The sequence below is a fragment of the Lactuca saligna genome, chromosome 5, assembly GCF_052625555.1.
Source record: "Lactuca saligna cultivar CGN05327 chromosome 5, ASM5262555v1, whole genome shotgun sequence".
Lineage (NCBI taxonomy): Eukaryota > Viridiplantae > Streptophyta > Magnoliopsida > Asterales > Asteraceae > Lactuca > Lactuca saligna.
The window spans coordinates 65,006,648-65,024,629 of NC_136421.1; the positions used below are offsets into that span (position 1 = coordinate 65,006,648).

General features: G+C 34.9%; 2 protein-coding genes across 2 annotated transcripts; both read left to right on the top strand.

Annotated features, from left to right (window-relative positions):
• Positions 1–13,539: 13,539 nt before the first annotated feature.
• On the top strand, positions 13,540–15,695 carry LOC144997987 (cell division control protein 2 homolog). Its single transcript, XM_078957834.1, has 9 exons — positions 13,540–13,679; positions 14,063–14,115; positions 14,206–14,375; positions 14,483–14,609; positions 14,677–14,850; positions 14,915–15,078; positions 15,160–15,247; positions 15,343–15,396; positions 15,504–15,695. The coding sequence occupies exons 2-9, from the start codon at positions 14,107–14,109 to the stop codon at positions 15,576–15,578; spliced, it is 861 nt and encodes a 286-aa protein (XP_078813960.1). The 5' UTR covers positions 13,540–13,679; positions 14,063–14,106; the 3' UTR covers positions 15,579–15,695.
• A 669-nt stretch (positions 15,696–16,364) lies between these two features.
• LOC145045372 (uncharacterized) lies at positions 16,365–17,444 on the top strand. Its single transcript, XM_078993712.1, has one exon. The coding sequence runs from the start codon at positions 16,365–16,367 to the stop codon at positions 17,442–17,444; it is 1,080 nt and encodes a 359-aa protein (XP_078849838.1).
• The last annotated feature ends 538 nt before the right edge of the window (positions 17,445–17,982 follow it).

Sequence of the window (17,982 nt, forward strand, 5' to 3'; positions counted from 1 at the left end):
ATGGTTCGGGGGTGTGACACTATTGTTTTCCCATCGATTTCTCACTTATATACTGACGATTGAGTTTGGGAAGCGATTACATGGAGACTTTGACTCGGTCTGGTTGGAATGTGATGTAAGCATAGTAAACGTCCAGAGGCGGGTGACATCATGCGTAGTATCACAACAGTTGTATCATAGTAAGCATAGTAAACATAACCAAACATTGAATACATACATGAAAAAGGTTTTACATTGTCTTAGTGCATAGTTTTATACACATCAAAGTATAATGAAAAGACGAGATTCTATCACGCTGACTTCTCCAAAATCCTGGAAGTACCTGTCTACAAATCCCTGAGAATACATGCAGTTTGAAAGAATATCAACATAAAGCTGGTGAGTTCATAAGCATTTAGTTTGGTGAAAAATGTTTCTTTGATCCATTTGAAAAGTGTTCCTCAAGAAAATCCTATATTTTCTTATGAAAGATGTTTGAATATCTGTTAGTTATTTGTTAAACAGTCCGTTTATGAAAGGTTGGGTTATCTCGGGAAAATCCTATATTTTTCCTAAAAGTTGATGGTTGGTTATCTGTTCTAGTCTGAGGTGTACAAGTATCTACCATACTTATATCGTTGGACTTAGTTTTCTTGAAAAACCTTGTTTGCTCTCTGTGAGGTGTATTAGCCTTATTACATTAATAAAACTAACAAATACGACGTGAACTAAATCCTAAGGGTATTATTAATACCTACTAGTAGTCAAATTGGTTATTACTTTGAGGTTAGTTCACTTGTTTCATTATTACAAAAGTAAATTATTGTTATCTAGGTTGCGAGTGTCATAACCGTACTTAGACTTGATATGGCATATAACGAGGCCAGTATCTTTTTATGACTTTGTCACCCCTGGACCTGTTGGTCCAACTGTAGCTAGCAGTAGGGTGCGGGATATGTTGGGTTTTGGTCCTAAGAACATCCTATGTGCTCATACAAACCCTAATGCTTGGATCTAGGTTTCTCTATTGTACATGCAAGTTATCCAAGACTATAAACCCTAATTCTAGCATTCAAATAATCATATTAACATGAGAATAAGTTTATAATATTACCTTGATTGTTATATAGCAATAACAATCCAAAACCTCCTTGTATTGACTTTGGAAAGCTTAGAGTCACAATTGTCACTCCTCTAATGGTTCACAAACACCATAACCAAGAGGATAAAGAGGAGAGAGGATGGAGGCTGCCCAAAAACACGTGAAACCCTAGAAATATCATTAGCCACGTTTTTTAGTCATAAGGGTCTTATATATAGTAAGGCTATTAGGGTTATCTAACAAGGAAACCCTAAATTGGATGCTTAAGCCTTAAGCAACCCATGGAGCCCTTTCCACAAGGCCTTGGACGATTTCATATGGGCTTCCCCATAGAATTCGTCCGCCTTATAATATAAGGCAATCCATGGCCCAAATTATAATTATCTTATAATTACAATTCCAATCCCTTAAGTTTAATTAATCTCTTTTAGTCACAAAACTAATTACCAATTAATTATTGACTAATATTAATTAAACAATATGATTTCTCCTTTAATATATTATTCTCATAATATATTAATAAATTATATTTAATCCTTTCTCTCCATAATTCATCCTATCAAGTTGCTTTGGTGAAGGCAACCCAAAAGGACCATGCACCATCGGGTCAAGTACATACCAAAATAGTTATGGACTTAGACACTAATCCAACAGTCTCCCACTTGGATAAGTCTAATAACTATTCTGCGTATGACTTCAGATCCTGATCTGCAATCGTAGCTTTCCAAAGCCGCTGTCAACTCTGATCATATCAGATACGCGTGTCCTTTAGATAGGGGATCATATATTCCTCCATTCTAGATATCGTATGAGATATGATTTCAAATCATTCTCTTTGTACTATATCTCGATTTCTGATTTATGACGACAGACTAATTGAACAAATCAAATTAGCCCTAGCCCGGCCGAGCATTTACGTTTGTCATCACTAAACCATCGAGGGGCCCAAAGATATCGCTTTTATCCTACTTTGGATAAAAGGAACGGATAAACTTTGATACAATGCTCGCTCGCACTTACTTACCGAATCACACACAACAATATGTTTTATAACACCAAGTTACTAGTGCGTTTACATATTATCAATGTGCAACTGATTAGCAAGATACAAATCACACATCTCGGTTTCAAGAATATAAGATGTTATCATCTCACTAATCACTCATGATACAATTCATGGAGTGATCCAAGTGAGTGTGGGTTTAATCCAATGCTCAAATCATATTCGTAAGCACTCTTGAACGTTGCAGCAAACATTTGCTTATGTCTAATGCCTTTTAGACAATCCACACACCAATTCACGACAGTCTTCATTCATACCTACTTCCAACATATGAACGATTGTGGCCCGTTCGAATAATTCGATTATTCTTAATAAACTCAATTATTCTGGAAGTCAAAACATGCAAATTGAAACACAAGAATAATACTAATCCCATATGGCCTCAAACCTTTGAGTATAAATAAAACTCCTTTTTATTTATCACCATACCTATTACTCATTATTTGTCATTTCGGGTAATCAACTTCTTACTTGAATCATTACACTTGTCCCATGCTCTTAGCATGCACACAATGTTTACCTACGGTTCTTACTTTTGTGAAATAGATCAAATTGAACACATTTCCAATCATTCTCATTTCACAACTCCAAATCCTTTTTCATAAGTGAAAGAATATCAAATTCTTGCTACTTATAGAATATGCTAGATTCTAACATTCTATGCAACAATCCTTTCGTAATATCACTGCACCAAAGTCACAAAGACCATTGCCAATGAAATTACAAAGTACTCTATCGGAGATTGTTACAAGACAATTCCTTAGATATGATGTCTCTCACTCAAAGTACATTCCTTTGAACATCCTTTTGCATAAAAGTTTCTAATCTAGACATAGATTTTCAATCTTCAATTCCCAATATGGACACGCTTCCATATTTTCCATTTGACAACTCATTCTTAATATAATCTTTTCTATTCATAATAATGTCGATATGGTCCATTCAATACCATGCTTCCAACTACTCACAAGCAACCAATCCTCGTCGAACTTTGGATTGTCCTTTGATAGTTGTTTAATTATTTTAGTCAAAACCGATTCTAGTCCTTTTTCCCTCTAAATGCGCTAGACATTTGGAAAATTTTAGAATGGTCAAATATTAAAGCATTTGCAATCGATCCTATACCCGAAGCATATGGGACACGATGCATAATGTTTTATTTGCTATGTTCTCAAAATTCGAATTGTGAAAAGGAATGTCGTAATCATAATCGAAATTTTAAGAACACACTATGTATCTTTGACTAAATTTATTAACATTTCTCAACCTAAGCCTTTAGATTTGAAATGAAGCATAATATTTCTCTCCCTTAATTATAGCAAAACAACTTTACAACCCTTACGACTTTGCAAGGTATAACTCTTGTTTTCTATAATTAATATTGCCAACTTGCAAAACTTTCCATAATAATCATACAATCATAACTTTTATGCTCCCACTATCATGATGATTACTATAAAAACATAACACTTATGCTCCCACTAGCTTCGATATGTATTCAAAATGTCTTAACTTACAGAAAAACAATACCTATTGAATTTCTTAAGTCCATGTTTCTAATACTTAATGCTTTGATAATCTTTTATCAAGGCCTCTTAAGCTTATACACCTTTGCTTTAGATAGTTCATATGTGTGTCTAAACAATTAAGACTAATTTCCAATCCTCACAATTCAAATCATGGAAAGGGATACCGTAACCATAATTGAATACGAGAATGCAACTTTAAAATCATTATCTTCTTAAAATCTTTCTTAGTGAAAGCATTTCCTCACAATCATTTTCATGCAGGAGGAAATCTTATGACACTTAGATTTAAACGGTGTATTTGTTCCTATCCATGTGAATTTGTCAAAACCAAAGTTTATGAAAAATTCAAACTCATATGGATCGAACTTTCTTAATCTTGATTTCTTGCCTTATGGTAGCACAACTGCCCACCACATCTTCCAAGTAGTTAAGCAGCTCACCTTTTCTTATCAATGTACTTTTCATTGATCAAGGTCCTTGCCTTTTATGCATTCAAATGAGAACTCATAGAACTCACATGCATAATTAACTCGATTGGATTGGCACAGAAACAAAATAATGTCTACACGATAGGTTGTAAACCTCAACTCGTGTGCTAGTGGTGATCGATAAGGTTCATTTGATTTGTTCTTGAAACCTTTCAAGACCATTAAGACTCCCACTGACTCCTTGATATATAAGATTCTCTTGTCAATAACCATTTCTTGACAAACAAATCTTCAAGAGTTAGTGTAGCTTTTATCAAAACACTTCATAAATTGGTCCTAGTTGGTCTTTGTCTTATCCAAGACATCACAAATTTCCACATTTGATGAGTACTATAAACCTTCTTAATACTTTTCCACTCAATGTCACAATCTTAACTCTAAGACTTGTTTTGGAACGAAGTATGATTGACTTCTTGATTTAACCATTTCTTTAATTCTTGATTCCTCTTCTTAGACATGCAATTGTACTAAGACTCACTTAGAGGATCGATTGAGATATGGTTCTTAATCATTAAGACCTATCATAAAGCATAAAGCGTACTCTCCCTTCTTCTTAGAATGGAGAAACTTTTATCTTTCTGTCTACTTGATTCTTCTTATTCGTTCTGCTATTGATTTAAACTTTTTCAATCAATTCAGAATTACACTTTATCTTATAAGTATAATCATATTTACTAAACCTTTAGTAAATCATGACGAATATCTTGTTACTCTTATGGTGGACTTGATCAATACGCAACTTTGTGTACTCGATCTCCTAGTCCTTCACTTGACACTTTGTCAACGAATTAGTCTAATTCCAAATATGAAATTTCTTATTCATCGTGCAACCAAGTTGCATGATTCCAAGTTTCTGTCCAATTGAAACTTGGGCGATGAGAAACTCTCCCTATTTGGTAAACTCTCGACTTCCATAAATAACATAATAAGAACCAAATCCATTATTTCTAATATTAGAACATTCAAAGATCAATTTTTCATATACACCATCGCAAGGATAAATAAATAATATAAAATCAAAATTTATTTTATTGCGGAAAAAAATTTGTCCTTACAATGCAATTCATTGAAAAACTATGCTAATACATCTTTCTTAGCAATCTAATTCTAACTCTAAGTAGCAGCTCAAGAATCTAATCTTTGAGAAATGCGATCGAAATCCATTCCTTCACGTTTAGATTCTGCTCACTTCTTCCCTTAAGCTTCCTCTCTTATCTTTGATTCTACAAAACATCAATTGTAATCTTATCACATTATGTATTAAGAATCTAGAATAGAGGCTTAAAAGAGTTAGTTAATGGATTTTACCTATATTAGAGCCATACGTTTCGACTCTCCCATCTCTTAGATCTCTTAGGTAAATAGGGCAACTTCGTCTCCAATGCCCTTTCTCTTGGCAATAAAAGTAAATTGACTCTTTTGGAACATGACATGGAACTACTTCATACATTGCCTTTCTCTTATGATCAAACTCTTCGATCATGGCATGTCTTTCGTTGCCATTGTCTATATCCATAGAGGTCTTGAAGGCAGATTCACCAATCAACTTTGTTTTTCTATTGCGCCAAACCATTGTTGATTTAGCAATAATAAGCATATAGGTGAGATCTATAAGGGTCATGTCGCGGTTCGTCGTATAGTCCTCTCTTACGAACTCACTATACGAGTTAGGAAGTGACTGAAGAACCCAATCAACAGCCATCTCCTCACAGACAATGAATCCCAACATTCTTAACTTATCAATGTGTGACTTCATCCCTAGGACGTATGCATACACCGACTTTCCTTCTTTATGTTTACTTGCCAAAAGGGCTTGAGTGAGCTTGAACTTTTCAAGCCTTCGAACTTGTGGGTTAGGGAGAATAATTGGAGGAGGTGGAGGAAGTGACGCATGATTTCTTGTTCCTCGATCGAATCGTGGAATATCATCTTCATGTGGAAAGCTTGTTCCACGGGATTTGGAAAGACCATAGTTGTCAAACTTTGACATCTACAAAATAGGAGAAAATGAATTCAAGTTAGTTGATTGATTGATTCATTAGTAAATCACCCAAATGAGATACTAAGGCTAGGACCCAACACAATATGCTACAACCTAGAAAAGGGATGTCGTAATCTAGTTGCAGAATATTTGAAGATAAGTGAATGATGATTCACTAATTTCCACCATGAAAAACGAAAAATAAATTTAAGTTTTAAATATATGAAAACTCCTAGATCCTTTGAGATCCATTGAACATTTCAATGGCATGTTTATATCTCGATATGCCCCTCTTGTTTGTGACTGGCCTGCCGAGGATCACAGAGCGGGTGTGAATAACCATGCAAACTTACATGGTGCCCTCACATGTTACAGTCACCTATTCAATGTGCTGGTAAACCACACACGCTCCACCGAACTATGACAAACATTAAGTCACCCTTTGCTACCTTTGCTTAGAACCATTTAGTGTGCCAGTAAACCACACACGCTCCACTAACGTCTTCGCAAGGGCACAAAGTGTAATTTCATGGAATTGCATCAATTCACTTTTGCCGAAGTAACTAAGATTGGGAATTAGAAAAACATTTAGTTACTTTGTATTTCATTATACTTATAATGGAAGTGTGACATCCCCAAAATCACGGCCATAAAAGACCGGTTTGTTTATGCTTTGTTTAAAAATCAGAGTAACATTTTAAATAAAAGTGTTGCGGAATTTGTCCCAAAACAAAATATGATAAACATTTATCAAAAGCATTTCCATAGAAAGGTATTATATTAAAAGACTCGGGATGTCATGTTCGTACCGATCAAAAGCATAAACAGTACAATATAAGCCTTACTACATTATTTCATATCTACAGGCCTATATCCGTAATCCCTCGTCCAAACATCATATCTATGCTCAAGCTCCACTACCTGTAATACATAAAACTGAGTGGGTCAGGCTTGGGAGCCTGGTGAGCACATAGGGTTTTCAACCCACAATAAATAAGTTTATTAACTTCATTAAATTAAACAATCCCGATTACCCGTTCCCGTTATCCTCACATTAGGTCCCTAAGCATCTAGCATAAGGGACCCATCCTAAAGATTATCATCGGGATGGACACTACTGCTAAGGGGATTCCTTAGCAACAAATGTCCTTAAGGCAACTATGTGGGGGATGGAGTACATCTGGTGAGCACACAGTTCAAATAAACACACAGTTCGAATAAACACCTACAGGTTGCGAGCCTGCTAGTGTTCCACTGGACTGTCTAGAATAGTCCGTGGTCGTCATCTATACTCCGCTAGATGACTGGATCATCAATAACATCTATAACGAGGCCTCTCATTATTTTATTTTGTCACACAACAACTATTACATCTACCCATGTTTTACCCAACACATTTGGTAGATATAAAATACATATACAGATTAAATCATTGAAAACATGTATAAAACGTTCATCCAACATAGATAGCAAGTATTCAGATAATATGCACACATAGCACGTAATTTATATAAAATACTTCATATCTATGTGTAAGCTGAAAGTAACTATGCACTCACTTGAAAGGTGGTGACTCAGCACTCGGACAACGCTTCGATACTCTCACAACGATTTTCCTTTCATAAAACCTAGTATCGATGCCACTAGGGTTTAGTCTAATGATAACCGCAACAAATTAATTGTCTGACTATTATTATTATTATTATTATTATTATTATTATTATTATTATTATTATTATTATTATTATATAAGCATTAATAAAACTTAATATAACTCATAATAATAGCCCAAATAGTTATTTTAAGGACCTAATAACATTCCTATATTAAAACATAAGCTAAACTAAAGATAGGTTAGGCGTAGCTCACTTACAACGGGTTTTCTAGAAAACCAAGGTTCGCTGGAGCAGCGTTCCTGAGCCGAAAGGCTCTTTTCTCGGGACTCCAGGAGCCTCGGGGCTTCCTTCAAGTGCTAGGGGGTTTACCTAGGCTTTTAGGGGGGTTAGGGAGCTTAGAGAGAGAGTTTAGAGAGAGAAAGAAGGGTTTGAAGGTGTGAGGAAGAGGCTAGACCCGGCACCTCTATTTATAGAGGAAAATCTGATGGACTCGCCGACTCTGAGTCATGACTCACCGATTTGGTGCATGTGGCAACCTTCTGGTGGTGCCACGTGTCCAATTCTGGTGGTGCCACGTCACCCCCTATCGCGTATCAGCCTTAAACTTAGAAAAATCATAACTTTCGCATACGAGCTCCGTTTTCAACGTTATTTATATCCACGCGTAGGTAAAATCATGATCTACAACTTTCGTTTAGACTCCATCGGCTAATTCTCGACCGATCTCAAATTTAACAGTAGGAGACGTTTAGACTGTTAAATGACCGCGAAGAATTCATAACTCCTTCATACGGACTCCGTTTTCGTCTGTCTTTTTACCGTTGAGTTCTTATCAATGAGATATTCAACTCTCATTTAGGTCACATAAGCGAAAAACCGCTCGAACTAAAATTCGAGTTTCGGGTCGTGCACTGCTAAGCCGAATCTTAGAAAAATCATAACTTCTTCATACGAAGTCAGATTTGGGCGTTCTTTTTATGGATTTTGTCGGTTTAACATATTCTACGACTTTATTTTAGATCACTAAGGCTAAAAAGTCTTCTATTGTAAATTTACTATTTACGTCTCCTGGTGCCATGCCGGTTTTGCCGTAAAACTTCGGCGGGCCATAACTTCTTCGTTATAACTCGGATTTCGGCATTCTTTATATGTACGGTAACCTTGAGACATATTCTACAACTTTATGTGGAGATATTGGACTTATCTCACACTTTAATTTTGACGCTCATTTTTATTCTTTATTAAATATATATTTATAAGAAAGTAATAAGCACACAAATACACATAATTTACATAGAATTAAAATATTTCATCTTTATTACATCAAAAGAGTTACAATAGTTGACCTAGACTATTACATTGTCCAAAAATGCTTAGCCCCGAAACCCGAGCGTTACAGGAAGGTTTCGTCCTATCCTACCCGTTCGGCTAACGACCCTCCACTAGTCAAGAGTGCGGTGGGTAAGAGTGGATACCCATTCAATCGCCATATTATAGGCAATTTCCTTAAACACCCCTTATATACCAGCTTCGTGAATGAGACCTACTAACGGTAAGACTGACTTTTACTCATACATATATATAATGTTAGACTTTTAATGTTATATATAGTATAGGGTGTATTTTATACTTTTAAAATACTAGGTGGTCAAATTTAACATTTATACTTTTAATTCAATTAAATTGTAAACCTAAACTTTTATGGATTTATTAAACCTCTTTTAATTATACACCTTAATTAATTAATAAAACCATAAGGGTGTGATTTGAACTTTTTCAAAACATTACTAGGGTTTTAGAATTTAACATTCCTAATTAAACCTTTTAATCAACTTTTAAATTCCAAAACGTGAGGGTAAGTTTTGAAATATTTCAAAACATTAGGGTTTAGAATTTAAATATACATCACAATTAAACTATTAATCAAAATTTAAATTCCAAAACTTGAGGGCAAGTTTTGAACCCTTTTTTTCAAAACATTAGGGTTTCAACTATTTAATTTTCAAAAGAACAAAACTTTTGGGTTCAAATTTAAACTATAAAACCTAAAGGGGAAAATATGAAACTTTTCATAACAACAAGGATCAAATAACAAATAATCTAAAATTAACAATTAATAACATAATTATCTATATTTGATTTATTTAATGATTTCTTGCAAAACAATTTATCAATTTAATCAAGATAATCAATCAATTATCACATAAGGAAACAATTATCTTATTAATTGATAATTATCTTTAATTAGATCAAGAATATAGTCATATATATCATAAAATCGGATTTATATTGATCTAATATGATAAAGGAAAGTATCTCAAAGATAAACAACAAAAAATCCGAAATTACCTCTGTCTAACGCACTGACTCGCCGAGTCACCCTCTGGAACTCGACGAGTAGGGCTAACTCGCCGAGTCCAAGAGTGACTCGCCGAGTCAGGTCGAACAGTGAGGCCAAAACATGTTTTTCAGTTACATCAAGCATCAATACAATTGAAACCAATCAAGGCTCTGATACCACTGTTGGGTTTTGGTCCTAAGAACATCCTAAGTGCTCATACAAACCCTAATGCTTGGATCTAGGTTTCTCTATTGTACATGCAAGTTATCAAAGACTATAAACCCTAATTCTAGCATTCAAATAATCATATTAACATGAGAATAAGTTTATAATGTTACCTTGATTGTTATATAGCAATAACAATCCCAAACCTCCTTGTATTGACTTTGGAAAGCTTAGAGTCACAATTGTCACTCCTCTAATGGTTCACAAACACCATAAGCAAGAGGAGGAGGAGGAGAGAGGATGGAGGCTGCCCAAAAACGTGTGAAACCCTAGAAAGATCATTAGCCACGTTTTTGAGTCATAAGGGTCTTATATATAGTAAGGCTATTAGGGTTATCTAACAAGGAAACCCTAAATTGGATGCTTAAGCCTTAAGCAACCCATGGAGCCCTTTCCACAAGGCCTTGGACGATTTCATATGGGCTTCCCCATAGAATTCATCCGCCTTATAATATAAGGCAATCCATGGCCCAAATTATAATTATCTTATAATTACAATTCCAATCCCTTAAGTTTAATTAATCTCTTTTAGTCACAAAACTAATTACTAATTAATTATTGACTAATATTAATTAAACAATATGATTTCTCCTTTAATATATTATTCTCATAATATATTAATAAATTATATTTAATCCTTTCTCTCCATAATTCATCCTATCAAGTTGCTTTGGTGAAGGCAACCCAAAAGGACCATGCACCATCGGGTCAAGTACATACCAAAATAGTTATGGACTTAGACACTAATCCAACAGGATAGTCGGTCCCATATAGATCTATACACAACAGTCACGCTCTTTCCTACAAGAGATTCTAGTTACAAGTGCTAATCCTACACCCTGATTCTGTGGGGGTGTTACCAAGGACGTGTCTCCAACTTTAGACTAACAAATATACAAGTAATAATTCTAAAAATCCTGTATATGGTTTGCATGAACCCTTTATAAAATAACATATTTTACGATATGATTCACAAGTTCATTGCCTTAGTTTTGAAAACCATTTCTACGAGTTGATTTTTTTATCGTTTGGTAAAACTGTTTTCCGTGTTAAAAGCATACTAAACTTATAACTATATTAAACAAATAATATGCTTTGAGCACAAGTTTCCTTGTACTTTTGCTTGTATTCCCCCCTTGAAAACATGAAAAACTCGGAAAAAGTGTAGTGGTATGAACTCACCGTTTTGGCGTAGGATTTGAATGTAAGATCGGTATGGATACTGAGTGTCAACTGAAGCCTCGAACACAATTGGACCCTATTTAACATGTAATGACACATATATGATTCAAATTAGGGTATTTTATGACTAGACATGATAGGAAACCACTCTAAGGACTCGGGAACACTTGAACTAAGTGTTAAAACCTTATGTGATTAAGTGAAGGAGGTGTATGGCCACCATAAGGGTGTGTACGGTGATGGGTGTATGGTCCATGAGTGTACGGCCATACACTCATGATGAGGGGTGTTTTTGAGGTGTTTCCAAGGTTCTACAAGCATACAAGGAGTGTTCTAGGTCCCATACTTAGTGGTTTTGTATGTTTAAGGCCAAATATGAACATCAAAGTGGGTGTTTACAGTTCTGGGAGGTGTGTGCCGTCGTACAAACGGGGGTGCTGCCGTACATTCTTCATCCATGCCCAAAATGTCGATTTTTCAAGAGAATCAAGGCTAGGGTCGTGTCCAATTAGAAGATAAAGGCCAAATTCTCACTTTGGAGGGGCTTTAAGGTGTGTACGGCCACCTTATGAAGGTGTGCGGACGTACACCTTCAAAAAATGAAGAACAAGGCCTAAAATATGAAGAATCAAGGAAATCTTTCAAGTATAATGAGCTAATTGATGAATTACTTACGTTTTTGATGCCTTTGGAGGGTTCTTGGATGAAGATTCTAGAGAGAAAAAGTAGTAGGGTGCAACGAAAGGAAGAAAAGAATGAATGAGAGGGGTCTCCTCATATTTATAGGGGTGGGTTACCTACCACCCCGGGTGTGCGGCAGCACACCCATGTGTACAACCGTACACTCTTCCCAAGAGGGTGTATGGCCCGATTTTGCTACTTTACGACTTCATACTTCATCCCTAACCTCAACCTTGGTTGTCCTCAAGCTTATAACACTTAAACGGACCCTTAAACGTTGTTAGAAGACAACGGATATGGTTTTAACATTGGTTGAGTTGACTAGGTATACAAGGTGGTAATTCCGGGTTGTCACACACACACACACACACACACATATATATATATATATATATATATATATATATATATATATATATATATATATATATATATATATATATATAATCATTACATACTACATATTTAGTAAGGTTACTAACTTTATTGTATACAAGTGTTGATTGGAAGCATATCATGATATGCATTTCCTTATTGATAAAACATAGGCTAGATGATACTCAATGGACATTTGTATCGATACCTATCAGCACGAATGCATATAACTGGAGTAACATGGACGATGAATCCATTTAGTCAGCTTGATCCAAGTTTGATATAATATACTTGTCTTTCAATTACATTACTTGGTACAAAGAAGGGTTGATTTGAACATTAAGTTATTAATTAAAAATATTTATATAATTATTATTTTTTGCAATAGATTTAAAGGTTTTCATACAATTACATTTTAGGGTATGTTTTTGAAATACTTTTTTTTTCTTTTTTTGTCAAAAACCATATAAATTTTAACAATAATTAAACCACTAAACAATAATTAAACATTTTTTTTTAAATAAACATAATGTAACTCTAGAATGAGGTTCCTGGCTTATCTCTCCAAATTATCTCTGGACTTTGAGATTTATATCTGGAATGCTTCATTTGGGACAAAATGATCATTTTACCAAAAAAATAATAATAATAATAAATAAAAAAAAGAGGATTTTTATAAATAAATAAATAAATAAATAAAATAAATAAATAAATAAATAAATAAATAAAAAAAAAAAAAAAAAAAAAAAAACGTTTATACGAATTGGATTACTTAATTTCCCTTAAAAAAACATCTTAAAAATATTAGTCATGAGGACGAAATATACTTCCAAACACAGAAAACATTCGTGTAAAATTTTTGTTTTATAAAGAAAAAAAAGTGAAAATTTGATGCCCAAACCCAATTTTGCCATTAAACGTGATCAGATATTAAAAAAATAAAAATTAAAAATCAATCTGTTACAGTGTTACACACACAATCAGAGGGAGAAAGAAATGTAAAATTATTAAATGAAGTGAGGTATCTCGTCTTCTTCTATCTTCCCTCCTAACCTGCAAAATCTGTTTTCCTCTGTTTGTCGCAATTTGTGAGACACGAGCTTCAGGTCAATCTCAGGTACTCCTCTTCTTTCTTCCTTCACATCTGTTCCGATTTCCTTATTCAGTACAACATCAATTCGCAAGTATACAGTTCATATTCCCTCCATTGAAATATATCTTCAATTTTCTCTTACTTTCATCGTGTTTACGTGGATGCTTAACCACATTACCATTTCCACAATTTTCTCTTCTCTCCTTTGTATATTCATAAATTGTTATCTTCATATCAGTACATTTTCACCATCTTCTTGGAGTTTATACCAAAAATTCGGCTCAATTCATGTTTCTTTGTCGTAATTAGTTATCATTTGAGACGATATTCGCAAAGGTTTTAAAATTCAGGTTTATCTCGGTGGAATTTTGTGCGAATAGTTGTAATATTTGATCATCTCTTTTCAGACCTTCGACTTCGAGTTTCTATCCATTCTTCTGAGAGCTCTCTAATGGAAAAGGTAAACATCCGATCTGAAATTGGACATACCGAGATTTTCTGATGTTATATGATCACTGACGATGGAACATGAACATATATACAATTGTAGTACAAATTAATAGCTAAAATCAAGAAAGGCGTCTTTCAAGGCTTGTGTCTTTTATCATCCCAAACTGTTACTCTCAAACAGTTAGGGTTTCCTGATAACGAAGGTGTCCCTGGCTCCCTTATCAAGGAGATAACCCTGCTACAAGCAATGAGACATGCCAACATTATCAAGTACAATACAAATACACTACCTACACTCTTTCTCTTCCTTTTCGTACTTTTCTACAAACCCTAGACTTCGAAAACGCTTAACCTAATGATACAATCTCGGATTACAGGCTGATCGATGTGGTGAATCATCAAGAACAGAGTAGTATAGTCCTTGTTTACGAATCTATGGAGACGAATCTCACAAGTTTTATCCGGATTTATCCAAAAGTAATGAAGATTCCACGAACAATCAAAGTAAGTGTTCCCGAACTAAATTTCCACCCCATTTCAACGGCTTATTCTTTATTGTGGTTTTTCACAGGAACTTTTACGCCAGATTTTACTTGCAGTATCCTATTATCATTCTTTTGACATTGTTCATGGAGGAATTAAACCCGCGAATACGTTCATCGATCCTGCAACAAACACTTTGAAGATTACAGACTTTGTATGGCCTAGGACGCTGTTTAACTCCAATACTGAAGATCCAAATGAGGTAGATATGTTTTAATTATTCATGAGAATTAATTATTCATGAGAATTTATTTTTTTTGTTATAGGAATTGGGTTTCTGTTACAAGGCTCCTGAAATTCTTGTGGAGCATAAACAATTCAGCACTGCAATCGATGTTTGGTCTGTTGGATGCATTTTTGCAGAAATGGTGACTCAGAAGCCTCTGTTTTCAGCTACCTCGGAATTTCATCAACTTGCAAAAATTTTCAGGTTTCTGATTTTATTTTAAATTTTTATATAAACGCATAAATATATTTAATGCAAAAAATTTATATTTTGGTTGTTTTGTAGTATCGTGGGGACACCTAGTGAAGAAACATGGCCCGGATTTTCCAGGATTTATCGGTATTTACATATATATAGTCATTGCAAACCTAAGGTAACAATATTCTCATTAATAACTCCTTTTTTTTCTTTTTTCTTTTATTTAAAAAAATTATTTTCCAATATATTAATAATTTTTTTTTTTTGTAGGATCTGAGGAAATTAGTTCCTGGTCTTGAACCAGCTGGAATTGATCTTCTTCATGTGAGTATACATTTTCCATTATATAAGCACAATGAATCTATTTTTTTTACTCTTTTTATTTATTTTTATTTTTATATATATATATTTTTTTGTTCTTGATGTTTCAGAAACTACTATACATGGACCCAAAAGGAAGAATCACAGCTAGACAAGCATTGGAGCATGTATATTTCCAGAATTGATTTTTTTTTCCCTTTGATCTTCATCCAATATGATATTCAAAGTTTGTGAAAAAATGATATATGATATGATATTCAAGGTTTGTAAGTAAATGATATATGATATATGGCATGAATGAATTTTGGGATATGTGTCATTTAATTAGATTTGTTATAAAGAGTAGTTTTTTTTTTTTGGGAGTATAATAGTTTAATAAATGTTTTAAGTAGAAATTTGTAGTTAAAGTAAGGTGTGTCATGAAAAATAAAAATAAATCGTGATCTATTTGAAACTTTAAGTATCATAAAAATTAAAATGATCGAAAGCAAACAATTATACTCCAAAAATAAACCAAACGTGCAAATTTTATTGATTTTGAGTTTGAATTTTTGTGACAAAAAGTGTTATAGAAGATATTGCTTGAATATGTTTCTACTATTTAGATTAAAAAATAACCAGTTTTTTGAGTTTGAAATTTTAGTTATTTAACGAATAAATAGAAAAAAATGAAAATGATACTACTTCTATACATTGTTGGATATTTTAAATTTACAAATATGAATATTTTTTACAAATAAATTCTGAAAAAAATATGGTCGGGTATAATTCCAACAATTATTTTTCTTCCTCATATCAACATATTCGTTTGTACTTTTGAATTCTCTAAATTATGATTCGAAAGAGGGATAATATAGGAATTTCGCTTCTCTTACAAAATTCGTTTTCTATATTATTTTTAACCGCTTAAGATATAAATTCAAAAAGCAGTTGACTACTTCTGTTAGAATAACAACTCCCAAGATTCATCAATGGCGACTCTTCTCCAAATCCTCTTCCTTCTCCCTTCAATCATCATCATCTTCCCCACCACAACCGCTGCCGCCGCCTACTCCCACCTCTCTCCATCAACGACAGAAGAACAACTACCGCCATACAACTTGTCCACTCTCCTCTACACCCTCGGCTTCCATGATCTCTCAGTCGCAGCCACTTCCCCTGCCAACCTAACCACCATTTTCGCCCCCACCGACGAATCCCTCCGCTCCTGCCGTTACTGCTCCACCTCTCTCCTCCTCCTTGAACACTCCGTCACCGGCCTCTACCCTTACCACCTCCTCCGATCCTTAACCTTCGGCACCAAAATTGAAACCCTAGCTTCCACCCCCACCACCCCTCTCTGTCTCACTCTCACAAAATCAACACCGCAAAACCCATCCAATGAGCCTACGCTATTCGTCGGAGGCGTCGAGATCACACGGCCGGACCTTTTCAACGATGGTAACGTCATCATCCACGGAATCCAAGGCTACCTCGCTCATCTCTCCCCGTTTTCCTGCCAGATCGAACGGATGACTTCTCTCTCATTCCCTTCGCAGCGGACCTCCGCCTCGCCGTCGACGATCTCTATCATGCGCGAATTCCTTAAAGACGCTATGACTAGCCTCCGCATGAACGATTACACCGTGCTCGCTCTCCTACTACAAGAAAACTTCGAGCAGCTGATGCAATTGAACAGCATGACGATATTCGCCGTCGACGACGGCGGTGTGTTTGGAGATGGACATACATACGTCTCTAATTTCAGGTTCCACATTGTTCCTAATCAGAGACTGACGGCCTCTGAATTGCTCAATCTGCCTGTCGATTCGGTGTTGCAGACTATGGAACCTGGTGAGCGATTAAGAGTAACGGTGGCTGGCGGCGGAGGTCCCATGTCGCCGATGAGGATCAATAACGTCAAGATCACGGTAACCAATATAGTGTTTAACCAGGGGATCGTCGTCCATGGAATCGGAGCTCCGTTTCCACGTGTCCATCTTACAACGATGGGATTTATGGCGGATCGGACGGACCCAGTACTCCTTGGGCCCACAGCAAATGACTATTAGTTGGAAACTGCTTGTTTTGTTCAGTTTTAGGGTATAAAGGTCATTTTCAGTTGTATCGGCAAAATTTGTTCACTAATTGGTTGACTAAAAACGTCTCATTGAAATTTGAATACCAATTTCCCATTTTGTCCCCTTTATATATAAAGATTTTTTCATAACATGACATATTTAACTTTTACTCCCAATTTTGAAGGAAGATAAAAAAAAGGTGATTAGAGAAAGCGAGGGAAGCGTTATTTTAGCCCCTTTGTGTCCTTGCAATTGGCAAAATAAACCCAAACAGCCCTTGTATAATAATTTATTTTCGAGAATCAACGTACATATAGTTGCCCCATGATTACCCCAATATTATATGATGGTTTTCATAACATCTCAGGCCACACATATATTTAGCCCATTCCAATATAGGCAAGGCGAAAACAACAATCTCTTTTAGGTTGTTCCCCACAAATGATCAAATATCCGTAATTCAACCATTATTATGATTTATGGGAAAGGGTTTAAGATAGAATACTACATAAGCAGGTCAACATATCAA